The 24,945-nt window shown below is 54.1% G+C and overlaps 1 protein-coding gene across 1 annotated transcript in view; it reads left to right on the forward strand.

The window, feature by feature from the left end:
* EFCC1 (EF-hand and coiled-coil domain containing 1) overlaps positions 1 to 21,300 on the forward strand; it is a 32,724-nt gene extending 11,424 nt beyond the window's left edge. The window contains 7 exon segments of the mRNA XM_089919826.1: positions 12,151 to 12,308; positions 14,545 to 14,701; positions 15,819 to 15,960; positions 17,734 to 17,878; positions 20,510 to 20,637; positions 20,639 to 20,660; positions 20,872 to 21,300. Coding sequence (XP_089775952.1) covers positions 12,151 to 12,308; positions 14,545 to 14,701; positions 15,819 to 15,960; positions 17,734 to 17,878; positions 20,510 to 20,637; positions 20,639 to 20,660; positions 20,872 to 21,008 — 889 coding nt within the window. The 3' untranslated portion in view covers positions 21,009 to 21,300.
* The last annotated feature ends 3,645 nt before the right edge of the window (positions 21,301 to 24,945 follow it).

A 24,945-nucleotide genomic window follows, 5' to 3' on the forward strand; every position in this document is an offset into this window, starting at 1 on the left:
TGCCACCGGCACTGTCCATCCATCCCGAACCTCTGCTTGTCCCTGCTCGGTTTCACGCACTCCGGCTCCACATGGGAGGGGACAGGCTGCAGTGACCCCAGATCCGTAACTTTCCAAATTCAGTGACCTGCATACTGCTTCCCAGCACCTGCAGATAAAGTCTCAGGGAAGAACGCTGCCCAGCCCAGCCTGGGTGACAGGCCACGTCTAGGCCATCACTGTGGCCAGGGCGCTAGGATACGCCAGCCAGCCAGAACTAGGACGCACACTCAACCCTGTGGTCTGGGAGAGGTGGATGCTAGGTAGGGGGCGGGACAGTTCCTGAAAGCAAAGTGGGTGCTGTTATCAGGAGACAGGAGGAGGATGCCATGAGACAAAACCAACAAACTCCACCTCGTGACCTTCCTCTTAGAAGTGAGAATCCAAGACGAGTGAAGGCTGCAGTGTGGCACCAAGCAAAGGGAAGATGAAAAAGTGGATGCTTGGGCCTCCGAGCCCAGGATTAGCACCAATCCTTCTATTGGGGTAACCCAATAGAATGAGCATTTCTTTCCCAGTAGTTCCAAGGAAATCCTTAGGTTAACTCTTGATTATCCTGACATGGGTCACGCCCATCCCTGAACCAATCAGTGGTACCAGGGATGCTGGAATATGCTGACTGGCTAAGTTGGCGGGGTGTCATGTGACTACTCTGGACCAATCACTGCCACTCTGGTTCACAGGACCTGGGTCTCACGGATGGATTGAAGGGGAGGTGGCTTCTGCAAAGAACAGCAGCCCCTCTCGACTGGGAGCTCCTGTGGGCAGCAATGGCGCCCAATGCCCCTCCTTTCTGCCACCTGCGGCCTGACCGGGCAGGTGCACGGACCATGGGAAACGCCTGAGGCTCCCATCACCTGCCCTGAATCCTCCTGAGAGGACAGGGGTGACTTAGAGAAGGCTGGAGCCACCGACATCAGAGACCCTGAAGCGGGGAGGGGACAGAGATTCTCTGTGGGGTCTCTTCACAATTTTCTGTCAGAATTAACCACTGACTGTTCTTTATCCAACCACATTTTGTCACATGCCCAGAGTGCCGTGCTGCCCCGGGTCCAAGGGAAACAGCCATGAACGAGGCAAAGTCCCTGCCCTCGTGGGGCTGACGTCCTGGGGGGAGACCGCTGACCAACAGGTGACAGTACACGGGATGAATAAGGGGAGGGCGCGGTGGAGGTGGCTGCTTTGCTACAGTGTGTTAGTGGCAGTGTATTAGTCAGCTCGGGCTGCGTGACAAATACCACGGTCTGGGCGGCATCAACCACAGATGGGCACCGTCTCGCAGTTCTGGAGGCCGGAAGTCCAAGATCAAGGTGTGGGCAGCAGTGGTTTCCCCTGAGGCCTCTCTCCTTGGCCTGGAGACGGCCGTCTCTTCCCTGCGTCCTCACACAGTCATTCCTCCGTGCATGTCTGTGTCCTAACCTCCTCTTGTTACAAGGAGACCAGTCACGTTGGATGAGGGCCACCCTAGGACCTCATTTTTACTTAATCACCTCTTTAAAGGCCCCGTCTCCAAATACAGTAATACAGTCACATCCTGCGATACCTGGGCTGAGGGCCTCCTTGCCATGACCGTGGCCCTGAGAGATGGGGCCCCCACTCTGGCCCCAGCTTCCTCCACTCTGCCCGCTGTGCACCCCTCCAGCCATGTTGACGTCTCTTCTCCTTGAACCCCAAACCCCTCCCTGGTCCACTTCAGGCACAGGGTTCCCCGACTGCTCCCAGGCAGCTTCTGACTAATTCGCATCCACCCAGCTGTCTTGGCTACATCCCATGACATCTTCAGAGGCCGCGGCCCGGCCAGCCTGCTCCCCTGTCATCTCTCACAGTCCCTGGCCTTTCCATCCTCCATTTATTTTTGTTGTGACTTCACCGGGGTCCATGTCGCCCAGGGGAAGGGAGGCTCCAGGAGGTCGGGCCGTTCTGGTAAGTACAGTGTCTCCAGCACACAATTCATCTGTGGGATGAACTGCAGAGCCAGATTAGCAGCTCGGACTGTGGGGGGCCTGCTCAGACACCCCCTTGCACCCACCCCGCAGTAGAGGCGGTGCCCTGCATTCAGGTAGGGACCAGAAACGAGCAACAGTCAGAAAGGCTTCCCAGGCCCCGAGGCCTGTCTGCACACTCCCCTCTTCAGGATTTATTTTCGGCTCTTCCTCCAAGGCCCCCCCCCCCCACCGCAAGCTCTTCTTCCTACTGTTGTTCTTTTGTTTTCACACACCCGTCTCTGTTTCCTGCGAGCCTTCACTCAGGAAACGCCACACAGCAAAGGCAGCCGGTGTGCGAGCCTCCAGGACCTCTGGCTGCCTGGCGACCCCACTCCTGGCCAGCCCTGGCCAGGCCCTGCATGTCCTGTCTGCCCTGCAGCTTCCCGAAGCTCGGGGGCTACTGGGTGTCAGAGGGTTGAATGCAGAGAGGGAAGCAAATGAGAGTAACGTCTTCTATCCATTTCAGAAAAGGCTGAATGCAGGGGTGTGATGGTCTCTGGCTGGGTCACCTTGCTGAGTTACTTGGTTCCAGCCCAAGTCGTTCAAGCACTAACCTACGGTTGCCTTGAGGCGTTTTACACATGAATTAAAGTCTTTAACCAGTTGACTCTGAGTAAGGGAGATGATCCTGGTTAATCTGGGTGAGCCCCATTTAATCACTTGCTAGACCTTAAAGCAAGGGTGAGGGCTTCCCTGAAACCAAGAGGTTCTGCCTGTGGACACAGTTTCTGCTGTGCCCAAGGGTCTAGGCCGCCTGTGCGCTCCCCTGCCTCTGGATTTCAGACTCGCTGAGCACAGAGGCCACTTCCTGGTTACAAAGCTCTTGAGATAGCACTGTAGCTATAGACGTGTATGTAGATGGGCATCCCCTACTGGCCCCACTTCTCTGGTTGGACCCTGACTCAACCAGGGGTTGAGGCAGGAGGGAACAGAGGCCAGCATTTCTGTGCACCTGTGGTTATGATGCACTGCACTAACGACTTCACATACACAACCTCATTTAACCCCCAAGCAGTGCTGTGAAGTGTTTATCAGTGACAGTGCTTTAGGCTGCAAGTAACAGAAAACTCAACTCACAATGGATTAAACCACAGGGACATTGATAATCCTGCATGAGAAGTCCAGGGGACAGCAGCTCAGTGATGTTTGCAAGGACCCAATTCTCCATCTTCCGACTCTTAGCCTGTCATCTTGGCCTATCAGCAAAGGCCCCTCATGGTCACAAGATAGCTGCCATGGCCCAGGCATCACTGCCACATCCAGAGACAGACAAATAACTTCCTTCTTCAACTTCTCTGTTCCCAGAGACCCTCCTGGAAGACCTCCCCTCATCTCTCATTGGCCAGGATCACATCACATGCCTGTTCCTCAACCAATCCTTGGCAAAAGGGAGGAATAATCATGATCAGCTTAAACCAATCAGATCTCCCGTCTGGAAGCACTTGGCCACTCAGTGCCTGACGGAACAATTGAGATTGTGCCAACAAGACAGATGGGGTGTGATTGTTTGGGTGGTTGTATTTGGTTCCTAGCAACCATAACAAATTACCACAAACGGAGGCACTCAAAACAACATCCACTTATGATCTCACATTCTGCAGGCCAGAAGTCCAGGCAGGCTCGCCCGGGTTCTCTGCCTAGGCTCCCACAAGGCTGAAATTAAGGTGCTGTTGACCTTGGGCTGAGGGGAAGAATCTGTTTCCAAGCTCACCCAGGGGTTGACAGAATTCAGATCCTTGTGGTTGTAGGACTGAGATCCCCATCCCTTGCTGACTGTCAGCAGGGGTCGCTCTCCACATGCCATCTCCTGTGTCCCTGTTCATCCTCCAACCAGCAACGACCCTAGTCCTTCTCACACTTCACATTTCCCTAACTTCTTCTTCTGCACCAGCCAAGAAAGTTCTCTGCTTTTAAAGGGACACGTGTGATGAGGTGACACAGCTTAAGGTCAGCTGTTCCATATAACATAACACCATCCCAGCAGTGATACCTCACCACATTCACAGGCTGCAGGAATTAGGGTGTGGGATCTTGGGGGGTCATTCCTAGAAATTCTGCTCCTGCACCAGCTGGGTCTGCCCTCCCTTGCTTTCTGCCCAAGCCTGGCCCTCCAAGCTGCCCATCGACTCTGTTAGCTCCTGGGTGTCCTGCACACCAATTCCTTTCCTGCTTCAGTGATGGTTTCTGTTGTTGCAACCATGAACCACTGGCTTGGGTACAGCCTCGAACAACTCACTTCTCCTTTCTTTCCAATGAAGTGTCTGTCCTGCTGTGGCAGCACCATGGCTACTGTGCGGGCGGGCAGAATTTCTAGGAATGACCCCGGAGATCCCACACCCTAATCCCTGCAGCCTGTGAATGTGGTGAGAACAAGGTATCTCCATGGGAGCAATATCTCCCCCAGAGACATTCTGGAAATTTGTGGGGAGGGACTGTTTGTTTCAGTGACTAGGAGGACGGTGCTGCCAGCACTTGGGGGTGGATTCCAGGGATACAGGCCTCCAGGTAGGCCCTGTACAACCCACCAGGACTGCCTTGTACCCCACATGACTTCCAAACGCCCTGCTGTGTGTTCGTTCTGCGAAAAACTTGCTTTCACTGCAATTATCTGAGCCTAGGTCCTAAGTCTGCTTTCCATACAAACACAGTTTTTTTGCACAGGTTTAATATGCAAAGAATTTTGCAAGAATGCAATGCAGTGTGAGTTGAGGGAAGGTTATACTTTGACTTGTTTGGAATTTTCCAAGGGTGGCTCATCATTGCATAACCACATCACAGATGATAGCAACATTTGTGAAGCTTTACCAGCTGGTAAGGAGTTCCTGTGTCCACTGGCATTCATTACTCTGCGTCCCAGGGAGTCTGCATATCTGTCTATCTGTCTGTCCATCTGTCCCTCCACCATCTATCTGAGTATCTTTCCCTAGTCCTTATTTCAAAATGTCAACTATAGGGAAAGAGTGTCAACAACATTCCACTGAACATTACCTTACCTCTCTCAAATTCAAACTTAGCCATTATAGTTTTAAGCATCTGAAATTTTCTTTGTATCTGAGCATTTACTTATTGAAATGTATGTTATAAAATTCCTTTCTCCTTTAAATCACAAGGCATCACATTAATTTCTTCAAAGCATATGTAAAGACAGGGTCTATTAGCTCATTTAGGGATAGCACAGGAATGTTATAAAAAGAGGGTGTCAGTATGTTAGCGGTGGGGTCCTCTGCTGTGCGGGGGATAGAACGAGTGGCTGAGGGACGGGGCAAGAGCTTGGCTCCAACAGTGCTGCTGTCCAAGCATTTGCCGAATTTCAGACACTCTCCCAGGAGCTGTGTCACCTTTAACCATACCTGCAGAGCACCCGTACTGTTATCCTTTAGTTACTATTTTTCCTTAAATCATCTCACTCTTTTTACTTAATTTAAAAGGAAGTTTTATCACTGTCATAAACATAAAACTAAAATGGTTCATTAATTGTCTTTAGTACCCATTATACTAAATACTTAACTGTTACACACACACACACACACACACACACACACACACCTGTTCATCCGAGTGCCACCTAAAATCCCCTTGAATACTAAACGGAGGCAGGAGCTCCCCGTGTTTAAAAGTACCGTTATTTCTTTTCATCTTCATGGGACTCCAGGGCCCATCAGTGTTTACTGGTGAATGAAGAGAGGATTGAGATGGAAGCCGGGGGGCAGGGGCAGTTGCGGAGCGTCACATCGCAAAGCCACGGTCCTGTGGGGTGGAACCCAGATTAGGCAGCTCCCGAGAACCCCCCTTTGCATCGCAGAACCAAGGGAGGCTCTGTCCGTCGGAGGCCCGGAGCTGGGCGTGAGCTGCCAGGGCTGGAAGGAGTAGAGGGGAACATCTGGCCCTTGTCAGATCGTGTTGGCCGCCGGGCTCCAGCAGGAAGAAGGCGTCAGAGGGAGGCTCACTCGGGGCTCAGGGCGGCACGCAGAGGTACGCAGCTGGAGGGAACGCCCTGCTGGCACAAGGACGTGGTCTGTCCGGGCGTGAGGGGACCGTGGACTGCCGCGGGCCCGCCTCTCCCCAGGAGGGCCTGCAGCTGAGAGGGAGGTGCTCCGCTGTGCCTGTGGGGTGACAGGTGTCTCTGCAGGTCCCCCAGCCCCTCCGTGCCCCCAGAGGAGAGTGGCCCGAGGTGGGCAGGGGGTGGGCGTGGGGTCACAGGCCAGCGAGGGCCTCTGCCGGCCTTTGCGGTCCTGGTTGTCTCAGGTCCTGGACTGACCTGGTGAATCTCTAACTCCCCTTAGCCAACTCTCTTTTTAACAAAGAAAGAACAGCCTGAAAACAGGATCTAGCTAGAACTGGCTGTTTTGTTGTCTTTGTTTTTCTGGTTACCTTCTATTTATGGCAAGAGACAGTGGCTTTTTACTCTTGGTGATAATGTTTCCTATGAAAGGAAATCTGTATTAGTCAACAATAGGGCCAGTGACCCAAAATGCCTGCAGTTTGGGAAGGTCTTCCTCACCCTCTCACCTGGAGGGTCCACCCCTCTGTCAGCCCCCATCCATGGGGCTCGGCAGTGATGGGGATGGGACTTGCCCCTGGTCTGTGGCTGCAAAGCTAGCGCTCTCCTGTCCTTCTGGAACAATCCAAGAACAGAGGGACGGGAGGAGCTGGAATCCCCCCCGGGGCCCTCCCGCTAGTCATGTGAACTGCTGCCAATGGTGTCATTCATCCGTTCCCGCATTCATCGTTCAACAAACCTTGACGGGCCACTCTGTCCTGTGCTGGCTGCCCTCCAGGAAACGCCGTCTGATGGGGGAAACACAGCACAACAGCTGCTGGAGACCGTGGGAGCTCAGGGCATCCAGGTACGGAGGCAAGTTCTGAAAGGAAGCCACATTTGTGTCGGGGACCCGGCAGGTGGGTGGTTGAAGGACCAGCAGGGTTTTCCAGGCAGAACTAGCTCGGGATGGGTACACACTGCAGCTCGAGGGATCTGCGTGGTCTCAGCAAGCTTCCCCAGCTCTGGACATCAGTTTTCTCATCTGTGAAATGGTAGGAATGAGAATAAGTTTTTCTTAGGGCTGTTGGGAGGAATAGATGACTTTTTTCATTAAAACACTCAGCACGTACATACTATCTATAAAATAAATAGGTAAGCAACAAGGACCTACTGTAGAGCACAGGGAACCTCTACTCAGTATCTTGTAATAACCTATGCAGGAAAAGAATCTGAAAAAGAATATGTGTGTGTGTGTGTGTGTATACATACACACACACACAAGTATAATTGAATCACTTTGCGGTACACTTGAAACTAACATAACGTAATTTAACTATACTTCAATTTTAAAAAATTAATTCTGTATATATAAGGGAAAAAAACAGAGCAGCGTCTGGCACACAGTAAGGTGCTGGCCGTGGTCATCACGTGCAAGGACCTAGAGGGCAACGCGCCGGAAGGTCAGTGGGTCTGGCTCTGCCATGCCCAGGCGGCACCAGCAGCCATGAGCTGGAGGGCTGGGCCGGGTCAGACCGTGAAGGACCCTCGAGGTAGTGTTAAGGACACTGGCGTTCTTTCTCTTGGCCACAGAGAGAGCCACTGAAGCATTTCGCAGGGAAGATGGACAGGGTCAGAGCTGACCTCTGCTCCCTTTGGCAGCCAGAGTAGAGTGCGGACTGGAGTGCAGAAGTGGAGGTGGGCAGGTGGGCTTCTCGCCACCTGTGGGACCCTCTTGAACAAAATATATCCGCTCCTCCTCCGGATCTTAGCGTCATCACTTGCGGAAACTAGCTTAGGGAGCGGCTGGAATACGGGGGGATCTGGACTTGTCCGGTCGGCCATGGGAAGACACAGAAGGCTTTGGAGCACGGTCAGAGCTGTTTTCCAGAAAATGGCCATGACAGCAAATGCTGATGGCCTGGGGGTGGGTGGAAAGAGACACATACTTATCAGGTTACAGGGTCCTCTCTGTGACTTTGGGGCTGAAGCATTCAAAGAAGCTGGAGCTGCAAGTCAGGGGGGCCATAGCACTCAGCCCACCCGGGGGGGGGGCCACATGTGACCTCCACCTGCCCCCAGGTCACTGCATCTCCTCCCCAGAGCCAACCTCAGGGATCTCGTTCTTATGAGAAACACTCATTAAACCACTGGGCCCTGTGGTCCAGTCCCAGGGCCAAGAGCTGTCAGATTTCTAAGGCCGGACTATTCCAACAAAGCCTTTCACAAACTACTGCGGTGAGGGTTTGCAGTCGGTCAATCAAGAAGTATTACACAGACGTGTCCTCTTAGTCTGAACCACTCTCAGGTGGCCTTTTGCAGGTCAAAAGCAGGAAGTCAGCAATTCCATCTGGGTCAGCCTAACACATGCTTCCACTACCCGTAGTATGAAGCTCAGTGGGGCCTGTGAAGCAGGGAGTGGGCCGTGGGCAGGTCGGGCTGGGCAGGGCGTGGACCCGGGTCCGCATCACCGTCCTGACCCCAACACCTCTTTGACATAATCTTTTCGTCCTCTGAGAAACAGCAACCTCAGAGCCCAGGGATGAGAGCTGCCCGGAATAGCACACCAAGGCCCAGCCCAGAGCAGGGTGCCAGGTCAGGGCCAGCCCACCCGTTCTCTGGTCTGCTCTGCGAGCCCGCTATCCTGGCCCTGCTGCCCCCGTCTGTCCCCAAACACCTGCCACCTCTCTTCTTCCGCCCAGGCCTCTTTCATGCTGCTCAACCCCAGGTCCTGCCTCCTTCAGCCTGCCCGCCCCGCCCTGCAGACCCACGCCCTCCTTGTCTGGGGGAGGTCCAGCCCTGCGTCCAGCGGGCACGGCCCTGAAGAATGAGGGCTGTCTCTGCTCTCCCTGCCTGATGGTCCCGTGTCTCCACCCAGAGGACCACTGAGGGCAGGGACCGCGCCCCTCTTCCTGCCCACCCCCGCCTGTACGGACCCAGGCACTGTAGGTGCCACAGAATAGCATCTATACTGCAGCCCTCCGCCCAGCACCGTTGCTGCGGCCCCCCCGGACTAGGCCCTGCGTATGACCTCCAGGTGGCCAAACCCAACGGACACTGTTTGGGTGGCCAAGTGGGTGACGGCGCTTTACACGGGGACGGGAGGAGCAGGAGAGGCAGACGGAGTAAGACAGGGTGGCGGTGGAGATGCCTGTGGGACATCCAGGTGGAGATGCCAAGGCAGCAGCTGCGCTGGGGAGCTCACTGGGAAACCAGATCTGAGAAGCCAGAGCTAGAGGCAGATTTGGAAGCCACTGGTGCTTGAAGCCACAGCACTGGCTGAGACCTTACAGAGGGAGTGCATACGAAGAAGGGAAGAGGTCCTCGGGTGGTGCCCGAGGCGCCGCGGGGGTTAGGGGCCAGGATGAAGAGGAGGAAGTAGCAGAGAAGAAAGGGTGCAGGGGAGGTTGAGCGTCTCCCGGAAGCCGAGGGAAGGAGGCATCCAGTGAGGGAGCGATGTGGGGTCAGCCCTGCCTCTGCAGGCCCGGCAGTGTGGCGGTGCCGGGTGACAAGATGTGAGCAGAGCAGGCAGAGAAGCGGGTGGAGGAGCCACATGGTGGGAGGGTTGTTGCATTTGTTTCAAGGTGGAGATATTACAGCTCATCTGTGTGACACGCAAACGATCCTGCAGATCGGCCCAGCAGAGAGAGGGGCAGCGACACGGGCCGTTAGAGACCAGTTGCTGGACGAGAGTAACACCCCACTCTGTTTCTCTGCAGCCCCGTTGCACTTGGAAAATTCCAAAGTGTGTCCTCATCCGTCCCACTCTCCGAACTCTGTCCTCGCTGGCTTCCTCTTCCCCACTTTGCTGCATGTGACCTGTGGTCACCTAACGAGGACAGCAGCTGGGCTGGGCCATTCCAAGCTTGCCTTGCAAGTTTCCGCTGCCCCTGGTGGGGCCACTGAGACGCGGGCCTGGAGACAGGGGCCTGAGTGTAAACCCAGCTCCTCCATTTCCGAGCTGTGCGGCTTGAGCCAGTTACTCTGGCAAAATGGGGGGGATGATGGTACCTACCTTGTGGGGTTGTTGTGAGGAAATGTTCAAAGCCCTAGAACAGTGCCTGGTACCGAGCGAGCATGCTGAAAGATTTACTGTTGTGTTGACGCAGGAAGTCGCTCTTGGACGCGGCTTCTGAGACTCCAGTGGCTGAGGGGATGCAGGGAGGGGAGGCCCAGCCTCTGCTAGGAAACTTTGAATAAGGGCTGTCCCCCCATCTCATTTTGCTTGTTGAAGCCCTTCAATAATTTAGAGAAAAAATTAATTCCTCACAGTGGGAAGACTTAGACATTGCCTAGTCTGACTCTATTCAAAATTCCACCCATTAAAGTCCCTTATCTGCTTGCATACCTCCTCTGCCAGGAAGCTCACCACCTACCAACGCAGCCCATTCCATTCTTGGTCAGCAGTCCTTGTGAGAAAGTTTTTCCTCAAAGGGAGCTGAAACTGCCTTCTTTTGACTCTCTCTCATCTTTGCTCCCCCTCCCCCTTCATCCTGGTCAAGCACTGCCCTCTGGGGCCACATAAAGGCTACTTGCCTCCTCCCCTGAGTCTTGGAGACAGGGACCCTATACCCCTGTGTCTTCTCTTCTTTTGGCTGTGGTCTGAGCCTCTGGAATTGAGAGGGACTGTCCCCTGCCCAAGTAGACCTCAAATGATATGACCTAAGCTCTAATCACACGGTTTCTCTTTGAACCAAGAATCCCCATCCAGGGGGGTCTCACACTGATTACTGCCAAGCACCTTCCCATTCTCGGCTTGCACTGGGGGAGCCTGAAAGCAGGACTTTATCAGTCAGAGTTACCGGCTCATAAAACACAAAAGGTTAGGGCTTCCCTGGTGGCGCAGTGGTTGAGAGTCCGCCTGCTGATGCAGGGGACACGGGTTCGTGCCCCGGTCCGGGAAGATCCCACATGCCGCGGAGCGGCTGGGCCCGTGAGCCATGGCTGCTGAGCCTGCGCGTCCGGAGCCTGTGCTCCGCAGCGGGAGAGGCCACAACAGTGAGAGGCCCGCGTACCGCAAAAAAAAAAAACACACAAAAGGTTAGGCTTAGCTCTAGCTTCAGGCAGAGCCTGATCCAGCAACTCTAATAATGTTACCAAGGATCCGTTCCTATTGCCGTCATTGTTAGGCTCTATCCGTAGCCCCCAGCGCCTCCAGGTGGCCCCCTAAGAGTGACAGGTGGCTGTCACATCTCCCCATGGCACACCTGCTTGGTTGGGGAGAGGCTGCCTCTGTTTCCGGGAGATTCCCCGAGCCTACAGCTCCTTCCATCTCATTGGCTACCTGTGCAGCCCTTAGCCAATCATGGTGGCTGGGGGTGGGATTACGCTGATCTGTGTGCTACGCCCTCCTCTGAGCAGGTGAGCAGCCTGTGGCTGGGGGTGGGGACAATCGGGGAGCTGTCACCCCTGGGGAGAGGGTGCTGGATGGCCCCAAGCGGCGGATGGCTCACCCTGGGCCTCATGTACAACGTTGCAGACCCCCACTTGTTTGGCTCAGCAGGTGGTCCTCTGGGTGGTGAGTTCACCTGACCAACCCTGGGCGCCCACACCTGCTCAGCCTCTCTGTAGTGCCTTCTCCCCGTGTCCCAGTTACTCCGGGACAGCTGCCGTGGTCCCCCTGACCGGCACGTGGCCAGAGGAGCTCCTGGACAAGCTAATGGCTTCCGGGTCCCTGCCCTCTCACAGAGGCCCGACCACAAGAACCCAATCAGAGCTGGGAGGACCTCAGAGGCATCGGCTCCAGTGACCCACCTGCAAAATGGAGCCCAAGTCCCACTGCCAGTTCCTATTGGCAGCGCTAGGGTTGGAATCAAGGACCCTTGCCCAGCCCTCCTGGATGCAGACGCTCCTCAGAAGATTTTGCCTTTAGTCCCATTGGCTAAAATTCAGTTACAAACCTACGTCTTAGCTGCAAGGGAAGCTGGGTGAATATCCACCATGGAAGGCTGACTCGGCCATACTGGCCACTGGGTAGGGAGCCATTGGGGTCTGCCACAGAGACCACACAGGGGCTTCTGCAGGCATATCACAGCTTAGCCGTGCAGAGCAGGGAGTGGGGAAGGGCGGGCCCATACCCCACGCTCTCCCGCAGGAAACTGGCTGAGCCCCCTCCCTCCCAACACCTGTGTCTTCCCACACCCACAGGTCGGAGGACAGCCACCTCCCAACCTCACCACGAGCCAGCCCAGAGCCACAAGCCAAGAGTGGTGAACCTGAGGATGGTGGGACCAGAGGCCCAGACCTCCCTCCAGAGGGAGCCTGGGGCTCCGACAGCAGCTCGGGGAGCAGACCCCTGCACGAAGGTTTGTCCCGCACACCCAGGCTTGCTGCCAGCTCATGACTGACCAGGCTGTGCCCCAGCCCTGCTCCCAGGGTCCTGTCTGAGCAGATGCTGCAATCTGGCCTCCAAACAGAACCCCATCCCCTACCTGCTGAGGCTGGGCGTCCCCAGCCCCCAGCCCCCCCTACACCCGGGCCTCAGAGCAGACACCCAGTGGGGGAGGGTGGGATCCAGGGAGGCAGGTTCTGGCTCAGCATGGGAGAATATGTCTCTTGTCAATCCCATGTAGGGGTGGGTTGGGCCAGGGAGCTGGGGTGGAGTAATCTCCCCATCCTAAGAGGTATGTAAGTAGGGCTGGACGGTCATCCCTCAAGAAGAGCGCAAAGAGGCCCGTCATCTTAATGAACCTGGGTCTGGTGGCTGTGGAGCATCAGGAGGAAAGGAGAGAAAAGCTGTCTGAGCCAGTAGGGCTCTTCCAGCTCAGCTGCAGGCAGGAGTGGACGGGCTGCTGGGTGCCATCCCTCCCACCCGACGTCAGAGCCCCTACTGCCCCTGCCTTGGGCACCGGGACGACTGTGGCGATAATGACACCACACACACACACGCACACGCACACACGCACACACACACACATCATCAGGAAATTCCCACAACGAAAAACAAATGATCAATATTGGAAACACACATAATCAAAAAGTCATGGACCAGTCACCTCAACCCTGTTCTCTTGGGTCTGGGACACTTTTTATTCAGACAAAACAGAACGGCCCTGAGCCCACACAGCTGGGTGTCCAAAATCAGGACACCTGAGCCAGTGGTTCCCAAACTTGCCAGCCAGCCAGGATCACCCAGGAGCCTCATGAAATGAAGGTGCCCAGGGGCTTGCCTGGTGGCGCAGTGGTTAAGAATCCGCCTGCCAATGCAGGGGACACGGGTTCGAGCCCTAGTCCGGGAAGATCCCACATGCCGCGGAGCAACTATGCCCGTGCGCCACAACTACCAAGCCTGCGCTGTAGAGCCCACGAGCCGCAACTACTGAAGCCCGCGCGCCTAGAGCCCGTGCTCCGCAACAAGAGAAGCCACCGCAATGAGAAGCCCGTGCGCCGCGACGAAGAGTAGCCCCCGCTCGCTGCAACTAAAGAAAGCCCACGCGCAGCAACGAAGACCCAATGCAGCCAAAAATAAATCAATAAATAAATTTGTTTTAAAAAAAGAAAGAAAGAAATACAGGCGTCGAGGCCCACCCCCAAGCTGCTGCACGTGATCCTCTGGGGGCGGGAAGGTGGAGGATTCCACGGCCGGCAGTGCCAGTCAGGACATTGTCCGGGAGTTCGGCCTGAACCGGCTCTAGTTAAAGGGAACTTGCGGCTTCACAGAATTCGCTTAAAGGCCCAAGAGTGTCAGCAGACCCCATCCCGCCCGGCCTCACCTGCCGTCCTGTGCATGGGCTCCCCTCACACTGACAAGGCGGCCCCCAGCAGCTCAGACCCACGCCCTCCAGACCCCAGGCTGGAGGAACAGTGGTGTCACCCTTCTCTGGAAGTTTGAGTCAAGTTTCGGCCCGACTCTCCCTGGCTACGCTGGACCCCTGGCCCTGCCTGCACCAGTCATGTGGCTGGGTGGTCTGCGCTCTGACCGGCCAGGCTGGACTCACATGTCCCCCGAGCCAGGGTGGAGTGGAGGTGCCCCCGGAGACGGGGCCTGACGCGGGGCAGCCGGACCCCAGGCGGGCATGACACAGCCCGGGGTTTCTGACGCTCATTCCGGCTGCAGTGCACCAGGAGGCATGGCCACGTCGGGGATCACATCGAGTCACACGTGTGACACCCCCCCCTGCACATCCCTGGGCGTTGGAGGCATGCGGTCCCTCAGAGGTGAAGATCGGTTCACTGGGTGCCCGTGCCCTGCAGAGCCCCGGCCCAGCCCGAGAGAGGGCCTTGGCCGCCTTGGCTGGGATCACCATGTCCTCAGTGGGAAATAACACGCCCGTTGAGGGCACAGATGGGCCCCGGCTTCTCAGCAGAGAAGAGAGGAAGGCTCCTCGCTCCCAGTGTCCCCGTGTGAAACCCAGGGAGGGGGTCCCGGGCCAGGCACACCGGAGGGGGCCGCACGGCACAGCCCAAGGGGGTGGGAGAGCCACTATCTGGCGGAGTGGGTGAGGGACCGGCAGGGGAGATGGCACCAGGGCCTCTCTCCCCTCCCCACTGCACCCCCCCGGAGAGCTGCCTGCTTCCCCTCCCTCTGTCCCTTATCTGCAGCCCGTGCTTCTCCAGCAGTGGACGAGCAGCTGTTCCGCTCGGTCGAGGGCCAGGCCGCCTCTGACGAGGAGGACGACAGTGAGAAGTGGCAGCAGGAGCAGGGGCCACCGGCCGAGGTCAAGGCCCTGCTGGCCGGTCTCTCCAGCTGCGGGCGTGGGTGCGTGTGCCGGTGAGGACGCCCAGGACTGGGCACCAGGGCGCCGGGCTCTCACAGTCGTCCTGGAAGCACAGGGTGGCCCCTCCGTGCAGTGACAGACCCTGAACGTGGGAGGCCGACCCCCGCGATTCACGTCCAGGCTGGGTCACCTCCATGCCCTCTGACGCTCCGTCCCGTCACCTGTTGGGGGAGGGGAGAAGACGGCGGCCGGCATGCGTGAGGGTGAAATGAGATGAGCCAAGGCACAGTTCCTGGTGGTTTAATTTCCACTGACTCTCACTCCCTTGGCCGCGGCCCCAGGACCTGCCCCGGAGTTCTAGTGGGACCCTCAACACATCAGTCCCTTTCCTAACCCACTGCTCCCGACACCTGGGGCGCCTCGGCCAAGTCGCCCAACTTCTGAGCCTCAGCCTTCCTGTCTCTCAGATGGGACAGTAACACCTGATTGGCAGAGGTTTTGTGAGGATTCTCCATCGAGGATGTAAAATGCCCCACGGGTACCCGATCCCAGCAGGTACTCCACTGGGGGGCGGCCTTGACTTTTTAAATGATATTGTAAGGTTCCGTTGATTTTCCAGGGTCATTGTTATCACCAACCCTTTAAGTCAGCAAACATATACTAAGCACCTACTCTGTGCCAAACAAATTTGGGGGCACCAGGAAAACAGCATTAACCAAGACAGGCCCTCTGCCCTGGAGCCTCTGTTCCAGTGAGTGGTGACAGGTGTGAGGGAGAGGCGGGGCAGGGGAGGGCCTCTGAGCAGGTGCTGTTTGAGCAGAGCCCTGAAGGAAATGAGGGAAAAGCATTCCAGGCAGAGGGAACAGCAAGTGCAAAGGCCCAGAGGCATGCAGGAGGGGCCATAAGGAGCCTGCGGTGGCTGGAGTAGAATGAGTGAAGGTGGGTGGGAGGGAGGTCGGGAGGTCACGGGGCAGAGGGGGCGAGGCCTCTGGCTTTTGCTCTGATGAGATAAGGAGCCGCGGGGCTGGGTGAGCAGGGGGTGCCATAGCCCCGCTCAGCTTTCAGGGGTGACAGACTTGGTAATAACACCCCCCCTCCCAGGCTGGAGCAGACTTTGGAAAGCAGCTCCCTCAGTGCTGGCACTCTCCTTCACTGCAGGTGTGATGACCAGACGGCCAAGAAGCTCGTGACCTACTTCACCCACTTTGGCAGTGCCGACCATGCCCCTGCCGTGGGGGAGCTGGAGCAGCTGGGGACCCAGGGCTGCAGTGGGAAGACCCTGGGGACACCAGGGGAGGAGGTCAGCTGAGTCCCACAGGCTGAGAGCTGGACCAATGCTAGAGTCTCTCACAGGCGGAACTGAGGGATCTCAGCCAAGTGCTATGCCCCATTCCCAGATGCACAAACCAAGACTCAGAAGATGATTTAGATCTAATGAAGAATATTTTGGTTGCAAGTTAAAGGATACATCTCAGATTAGCTCGAGTGAAAAACAGGAATTTATTAGAATACGGAGCTGGGAGAACAGTTTCAAAAGAACAGCTAAGATGAGCTTCAGGCACTTCAGCTTCCTAAGATGGATCCAGGGACTCAGATTGCCTCCACCTATCTGCTCTGTATTTTTCTGGGTGCTGACCTCACTTTCCCCTACTTCAGAGGGGCCTGCTCCATGTGGCGGGGGAAGGGAAGGTAGGACCACAGGCAGCTCTAGGCTCCCATCAGGCCACTGAAGAAACCCCAGGGGGACAATAATAGCCCAGTACATTAAATCTCAGGGAAGAGCTCCAATGGTCCAGGCTCAGTCATGTGTCCATGCCAGGGCTAACCCGCGTGGTAGGCGGGCAGGGTCCCATGACTGGCAGCTCCATCAAAGTCAGATGAAATGGACGAGGGACACTTCCCTCAAGGAAAGTTAGTGAGTTTGTTGTGGAGGAGAAGGGTGGCGCCGGGCAACACCAAGAGAGGTGTCTCCATCTCAACAAGACCACTTAGCATGTTTTTTCTCATCTGTCTACACCATGGCAACTTCCCTGTTCCATAGTAATCAAACATGGAATGCTATGGAAAGTTATTATTTCACTAAGCCCTCTAGCACAATGCACTTTTGCAAACTGATTTTGATAAAAGAGTTTTATATTTATATACCTGAAATTCTAAATCTATACTGTTTTGTTTTCTTTTGTTTTTTAAACGTATCTGTGATCTGATACAGTTCCAAAGGGCATAGCGACCACTCCTTTCTAATTAAATCTCAAACAGGCAGCTGGGGAGCTCAGTTACTGAGAGCCAGAGACTATGTTCCCAGGCCTCCTCTCTCCTGCCCGAAGCTGAGCGTCCAATGGCACCATGCCTTCAGCTGTTTCTCTTTCCCTCCATCGGTGCTAAGAGAGGGGGCTGCCTCACTCCTGCCATCCCTGCTTTGGAAGGCAGGTGGCCATGCAACATTTTGCGACCTCCCGCCATCCACCCTCTGGTATTTTGATGGCATCAACAGCGTCAGTGCGCCCTGGCCAGGGGTGGGCCAGTGACTGTGGCTGGGCCAGTCGGGCCCCTCTCCTGGGGCTCTCTGTCCCGAGTGAGGGGGGCAGGGAGAATGGCTGGAGAGCACCCGGACGAGAGGCTCGAGATGTTTCTGCTGCCTCATCCTGAGGTTCTCCAGCTTCCAGTCCCTTCTGGGAACAAGGCACTAGCCTGCCAGTGAATTCCCTTTCTGTTCAAACTAGCCAGATCGGTTTGTTGCTTGCAGCCAAAAAATTTTAAAAAGTAAAAGCAGATGGATAGAGAAAAGAAGGGAGGATGGAGTCCTTCCACCGGAAAAGGAAGGATGTGTATTCTTACATCCGCCTGACGCACTGTGTGGCCTCAGGCCCGGCATTCAGCTTCTCTGTGCCTCGGTGCCATCCCTGGGGAGACAGTGGGGCTTCTATGTGCCTGGCCACCTGAGGCTTGGGGGGCCAGATGAGATGACCTCTGTGAAAGGGTCAAGGCAGGCCACGGGCCCCGCCTGGGGACGGTGCTGTGAGTACGGGGCAGGGGGCAGCAGGGCGGGCGCTGAGCCGGTTGGTCCCCACAGGCAGAGCCGCAGCAGAAGGTGGGCGAGAACGAGCACCTGAGGCTGGAGCTGCAGATGGTGGAGACAGAGAGGGTGCGGCTGTCCCTGCTGGAGGAGAAGCTGGAGGACGCGCTGCGGCTCCTGCAGAGGCTCCGGGACCTGGTAGGCTCACGGGAGCTGGCACAGCCAGGGCAGGGGAGGAGCTTGGGGTGCGGGGCTGGGGAGCCCGGCCTGTGTCGGGGACTGGCTCTGAGCTTTCCCTACGTAGGCAGGTGTCATCTCCACTTCCAGATGTAGAAAGAGCTCAGGGAAGCTAATCCAAAAAAAGGGGAGGCTCTCTAATTCATTTTATGAAGCTAATATAACTTTGATCTCAAAACCAGAGGACAATAAATATAATAAGAAAGGAAAATGATAAGCTAATGTCATATTTAAATATGGATGCAAAAATAGTAAATAGCGTATTAGTAAACCAAATCTGGCAGTGTTTAAAGAAATGCAATATGGCTAAACTGGATTTATCCCAGGAATTCAAAGACGGCTCAAGATCAAACATCTATTAACACAGTACATCACACTGCAGATTAAAAGGAGAAAAACCACGTGTTCACCTCAATAGATGAACAGTCAGTAACAGCTCCTCTTATTATAAAACCTCTTGGCAAGTTAAGAACAGGAGGGATCGTCCTTAATCAGGTTAGGAGTCTCAGCCAACTACCTCTCACAAACCTCACACTTATTAGTGAAATGTTAGACGGAATCCTTCTAAAAATCAGAATCAAGACAAGCATGCCTGTCATCACTGCTTGTGCCACGTAGAGGTTCTAGCCAATGCAGTAGCACAAGAAAAAGAAAGGATGGGGGCTTCCCTGGGGGCGCAGGGGTTAAGAATCCGCCTGCCAATGCAGGGGTCACGGGTTCGAGGCCTGATCTGGGAAGATCCCACATGCCTCAGAGCAACTAAGCCCGTGCGCCACAACTACTGAGCCGGCAAGCCACAACTACTAAGCCCACATGCTGCAATTACTGAAGCCCACGCACCTAGAGCCCGCTCACCACAACTAGAGAAAGCCCACACAAAGCAACGAAGACCCGACGCAGCCATAAATAAATAAATAAATAGATAGAAAGATAGATAGATAGATAAATAGAAAAAGAAAGGATGTAAGGACTAGAAAGGAAGAAACAAAGTGATTAGTAATTATGTATCACATTTATCCACATAGAACACCGAAGAGAATCTAAAGACAAATTATTGTTATTCTTTGGCAAGGTGCCCAATTTTAAAAAAAAATCATAAGACAGAGATCAATATTTCTAAATAGCATCAGCAAACCATTTAAAAATGTTTCTTAAGAGACACTAACTTAGCCAGGATTGCACAGCCACTATGAGCTGGAAGTAGGCTGTGAACACAGGTCTTCAGGGTTTGAAGCGGGCTCCTCCTGCGCTTCAGGCTGCCCAGGATGTAGGGCTACCGAGGCCCAGCCTGATGTGGCACAGCCTGGGAGAGTGGCAAGTGGCAGCCCCGCACCTGTGGGCTGTGAGGGTAGCGGTTCCCAGCACAGCTCTGGGCCATGGAGCCTGCAGGCAAATGCTGGTTCTTCCATCTCCCAGCTGGGTGGCTTTGGGCAGATTTCTCATTTTCTCAGCATTGCTTTTTTTTTTAATTTTTAAAAAATTAATTAATTTATTTTTGGCTGTGTTGGGTCTTCGTTGCCGTGCGCGGGCTTCCTCTAGTTGCGGTGAGCAGGGGCTACTCTTTGTGGTGGTGCACGGGCTTCTCATTGCGGTGGCTTCTTTAGTTGTGGAGCATGGGCTCTAGGCACGCGGGCTCAGTTGTTGTGGCACACGGGCTTAGTTGCTCCGTGGCACGTGGGATCTTCGCGAACCAGAGCTCGAACCCGTGTCCCCTGCATTGGCAGGTGGATTCTTAGCCACTGCGCCACCAGGGAAGCCCCCAAATTGCTTTTTTCACTGCTTAAAATGAGAATAACATAAGCTCTTTCAAGGATTAAAGGAGCTGAGGCATCAAGAGGCTCTCTGTTCACAGTCGTTTCCCAAGTGCCTACTTGGGCACAAGGACAGTTATCTGTAAGCACGTGATCTCTGAAGAAATGGGTCCTGCATGCTGCTCCATCACCCACCTAGAGTCTGGGCAGTGTGGCCACCCTAGGGGTGGGGGCCAGGGAGGGACCGTGGGCAGGGGGACACTATCTGACACAGGGAGCCACTCAGAAGCTCTAAAGGGCCACCAAGTGCCACCCGCCCTCCATTTCTTTTTAAGAACATATCGAAGAGAGCCCTGGGGAAGATTTTGCTGAGCACATTGGACGCTTGCAGGGACCCTGCACATGGTAGGTGAGCCCCCGACCCCATCTTCCAGAGCCTGGCTGCAGCTGGAGGACATCCTGACCTAGCAACTCTGTCCTAAGTGTCTGGGCTGCAAAATGCCACCTCATTCCTGCCCTGCCCACCTGCAAAGGGTACATTCAGGAACAGGCTTCGGGAAGCTGAAGGTGCTATTTGACAAGAGCAGGGAGCACACACCCCAGGGAAAAGGCCAAACAGAAGCCAGTGTGGCCAGACCCCAAGGGAGCCAGGCAGTTCCCTGTGGGCAGTTTAGACTCACCCACAGTCCTGGGCTTACTGCGGAGGAACGGCTGTTATCATACCCATTCCACAGATGGGAAGATGGAGGCACAGAGAGGCCAAGGGCCAGCCGTGCCAAAACCTCAGGTCTCTCCCTTAAGTACTAGGCCACGTGGCCCCGTTGTTTAGACAAAGTTCAGGGCAGCAGAATTTCATCAGTGCCAGCTCGTGCCCAATGAAATCAGGAGGAGCAAGGCCGGCTCCTGCCTGACAGGGCCTCACAGGCTGGCGGGGAGACAGACGGCTGATGAGCATTTGCTCGCTGGCCTCACTGGGCACTGCTGGGCAGGGCTCAGGTATGTCCAGTGCCCTGAATGGTCCCTGGCACCAAGAAGGAGGCCAGAAACTGTGTATTAGAAGGTCCCTTCCCCAGGGTCCTCAGTGGGAGAGAAGCAAGAGGGGGGGACAGCTGAACAGGGCTGGGGAGGGCCCAGGGAGGCGGGGGAGCAGCTCTGTGGGCCAGAATGAGCAGACTGACCCGCCCTGCTGCCCACTCTTCCTTTTCAGAGGGGACGTCTGGCCCCTCAGCCATGCTGGATGCCCTGCACCGAGCTCTGGCTGGCTGTGAGCTCCTGCGTAGAGAGTCCTTGGCACCAGCCTCTGCAGCTCCAGCACTCAGCAACTCCCTCCTCATCTCCTGCTGAGGTTGCTAGCCCAGTCTGTGGGCCCCCTGGGCAGCCTGGCCACCATCAGACCAGCCTCGAGGAACAGCCTGGCCACATCCTCAGAACCCTGGAGGTGCCCCAGTTCAGAGCCCGGCAGCCATCCCTTCCTTGGGTTCCCCCCAGATTCCCTTGCAGCCCCTGCATTCCTGCTGCCAGGGTCCACACTGCCCTACGGTTGCTGGATCAGCCTGTACCTGCTGCAGTCTCCCCTGCCCTTGGAGTGGAGCTGTACACTCTTCTGCCCGGTCCAGTCCAGAATCCCTTCCTTGGGCTCCCAGCGTCTCCTCCCCTTCCTCCCCACAGCATGCCTGCCGCAGGGACTCTGTGTCCCCCGGTCCACCGGGGAAACTACTCATGCCTCAGGAATTGTGGAAGGCCAGGCAGGGCTGGGGGAACTCCAAGGCGGGCAGCATGATCACTGCAGGCTCCACTGCTGGTGGAGCTGGCCTTGAACTAGCTCTAGAAGAGGGATAGGATTTAGATAGGCAGAGAGGAGGGAAGGGCATTTCATGTGAGGTAACAGCAAGAGCAAAAGTGTGGTGCCAGAAAGGGCCCCCATTAGTACAGAACCCAGAGCCCCTCTTTCCTGAGCACACAGTAGGTACCAGGCCTCATGGGGTCACAGGAAGGAGGAGGACAAGCTGCCTGGTCTCATCTACCTGAAACTCTCGTAGGGGAAAAAGATACGATGGCGAGTCGTGCAACGTGGGTGAAATCCGGGCTACCCTGAGGCAGAAGAGGGGGTTCGTAATTAAAACTGCAAACCCCAAAGCTATGTAAGAATGTGAAGGCATATGTGAATATACGAAAATTAGAATTTTTGTGTATACAAAAAACTCCACAAATAAAGTCAATTATCAAAGGTAATGGTTTGATTATATATATATATATATATATATATATATTTTTTTTTTTTTTCGGTACGCGGGCCTCTCATTGTTGTGGCCTCTCCCGTTGCGGAACACAGGCTCCGGACGCGCAGGCTCAGCGGCTGTGGGTCACGGGCCCAGCCACTCCACGGCATGTGGGATCTTCCCAGACCAGGGCACGAACCTGTGTCCCCTGCATCGGCAGGCGGACTCGCAACCACTGTGCCACCAGGGAAGCCCTGAAAATATTTTTATTAAAAAAAAGAAAAAAAGAAGAGAGAGTTCTGAGAGCTCAGCTGAGAGGGATCAGTTCGAGCCAAGGAGGATGAAGCACTACAGAGACGGCTGGACGAGGGCAGATGCCTGGCAGGGACGAGGCAGGTCAGGGGGCCCTTGATGACAGACAAGGGTTTAGGACTCCATCCCCCAGGCAATGGGGGCCTTGGAGGGTTCTGACCTGCCTCCCAGAGGGTGGTGCAGAGGGGAGGAGACAGGAGGCTGCAGGACTCTGGGAGCAAGGGGTTGCCAGGGGGCTGGAGCAGAGTCATCGGGATACAGAAGGGGAACCCTGGGGGAAGGAGGTCAGGGGAGCCCGGGACCAGCAGGCACTCCTGGGCAGGAGCCACAGGGAGGGCTGGAGGACAATGCCCAGCCTCGTGTCTTGTATGAACCTCATCTCATTGGAGGCAAGTTTATAATGTGGACTAGGATGTAGAGGTGCCTAGAGAGGCTGGAGGAGCTATCCAGCGTCACACAGCAAATTAGCATCCAACACTGGACTGAGGCCTGTTTTCTAATCTCATATCTCACACAATTCCTACCACTTCCAGCTGTCTCTGGCTAGGAAACTCCAGGCTTGGGGTCTGGATTAGTTATGGTACAGGCTAAACCACCCTGATAAGAGAGATCCTGATATACTCTGGGTCAAACAGGATAGAACTCTCTCTCCTGTAACAGTCCAGTGGTCCTGGTTGACAGAGCAGCTCTGCTCCATGTAGTCACCCAGGGATCAAGGTTCCTTCCACTTTGTTGCTCTGCCTTACCCTAGGGTGTCATCCTCCTTTGCATGGTGGAAGCCAATTCACCAGCACTGCATCTGCCCTCCACAGGAAGGAGGGGAGAGGAAGGGAAGGGTCAGGCACTCTGGCTCACATCTCCGCTACTCTCATCCCATTGGCCATACCTAGCTGCAAGGGATGCTGGGAAATATCATCTATAGCTGGGAAACCACTTATCCAGCTAATGCTAATATTATTAAAAGAAAAAAGGCAACCAACTGGACCAGGGTCAGCCACGCCCACCAGACCACCCACAGTAGTCAGCCTGCCACAACAGAAGGATCTATGCAGTCCACATAGGGGGCACCCTATGGCATATAGCCTGGCTGGAAGAGAGTGCACTGCTGGGACACATAGGACATCTCCTACAAAAGGCTGCTTCTCCAAAGTTGGGTAACGTAACCAACCTACCAGATACATAGAAATAAAAATAGCAAATTAGGCAAAATGAGGTGACAGAGGAATGTGTTCCAAATGAAGGAATAACATAAAACCCCAGAAGAGTTAAGTGAAGCGGAGATAGGCAATCTCCCCAAGAAAGAATTCAAGGTAATGATCACAAAGATAATCAAAGAACTCAGGAGAAGAACAGATGAACAGAGTGAGAAGTTAGAAGTTTTTAACAAAGAGTTAGAAAATATAAAGAACAACCAAACAGAGATGAAGAATACAATAAATGAAATGAAAAATATACAGTGGAAGGAATCAACAGTAGATTATACGATACAGAGGAGCAGATCAGCGAACTGGAAGAGAGTAGTGGAAATCACTGAAGCTGAAGAGAAAAAAGAACAGAAATGAAAACGGTTTAAGAGACCTCTGGGATAACATCAAGGGTACTCACGTTAGCATTATAGGGGTCCTAGAAGGAAAAGAGAAAGAAAAAGGGACAGAGAATTTATTTGAAGACACTGTAGCTGAAAACTTCCCTAACCTGGAAAAGGAAACAGACATTCAGGTCCAGGAATCACAGAGAATCCCAACAAGAGCAACCCCAAAAAGGACCACACCAAGACACATTCTAATTAAAATGGCAAAAATTAAAGATAAAGAGAGAACATTAAAAACAGCAAGGAAAAGCAACAAGTTACACACAAGGGAACTCCCATAAGGCTATCAGCTGACTTTTCAGCAGAAACTCTGCAGGCCAGAAGGGAGTAGCACAATATATTTAAAGTGATGAAAGGGAAGAACCGACACTCAAGAATACTTTACCTGGCAAGACTCTCATTCAGATTTGAGGGAGAGATAAAAAGTTTTACAGCACCACACAACCAGCTTTACAAGAAATGTTCAAGAGACTTATCTAAGCAAAAAAGAAGAGGCCACAACTATAAACATGAAAATTATGAAAGGAAAAAACTCATTGGTAAAGCAAATATACACTAAAGGTAGTAAGTCAACCACATACAAAGCTAGTAGGAAGGTTAAAAGACAAAGGTAGTAAAATCTATATCCACAGTAAGCAGTTAAGGGATACACAAAAACACGTAAAATGTGATGTCAAAAATATCACAGTGGGAGTTCTTTGGTGGTCCAGTGGTTAAGACTCCGTGCTTCCAAGACAGGGGGCACAAGCTCCATCCCTGGTCAGGGAACTAAGATCCCGCATGCCATGCAGCAAGGCCAAAAAAAAAAAAAAAAAATCACAGTAATTATGAGGGGAGGGGAGTACAAATGCAGGGATGTTAAAATTTGTTTGAAATTAAAAGGTCAGCAACTTAAAATAATCACACGTATATAGATTGCTATAATATAAACCTCATGGTAACCTCAAACTAAAAATCTATAATAGATACACGCACAAAAAGAGTAAGGAATCTAAATACAACACTAGTCATCATATCATAAGGGAAGAGAAGAATGAGGGAACAAAAACCCCAAAACAATTAAACAAAGTGTCAATAATTACATGCCTATCAAAAATCACTTCAAACGTAAATGAACTAAATGCTCCAATCAAAAGACAGAGTGGCTGAATGGATATAA

Source organism: Delphinapterus leucas, chromosome 10 (genome assembly GCF_059928025.1).
Source record: "Delphinapterus leucas isolate spDelLeu-1000000601 "Yukka" chromosome 10, BTC_Dleu_Yukka2, whole genome shotgun sequence".
NCBI lineage: Eukaryota > Metazoa > Chordata > Mammalia > Artiodactyla > Monodontidae > Delphinapterus > Delphinapterus leucas.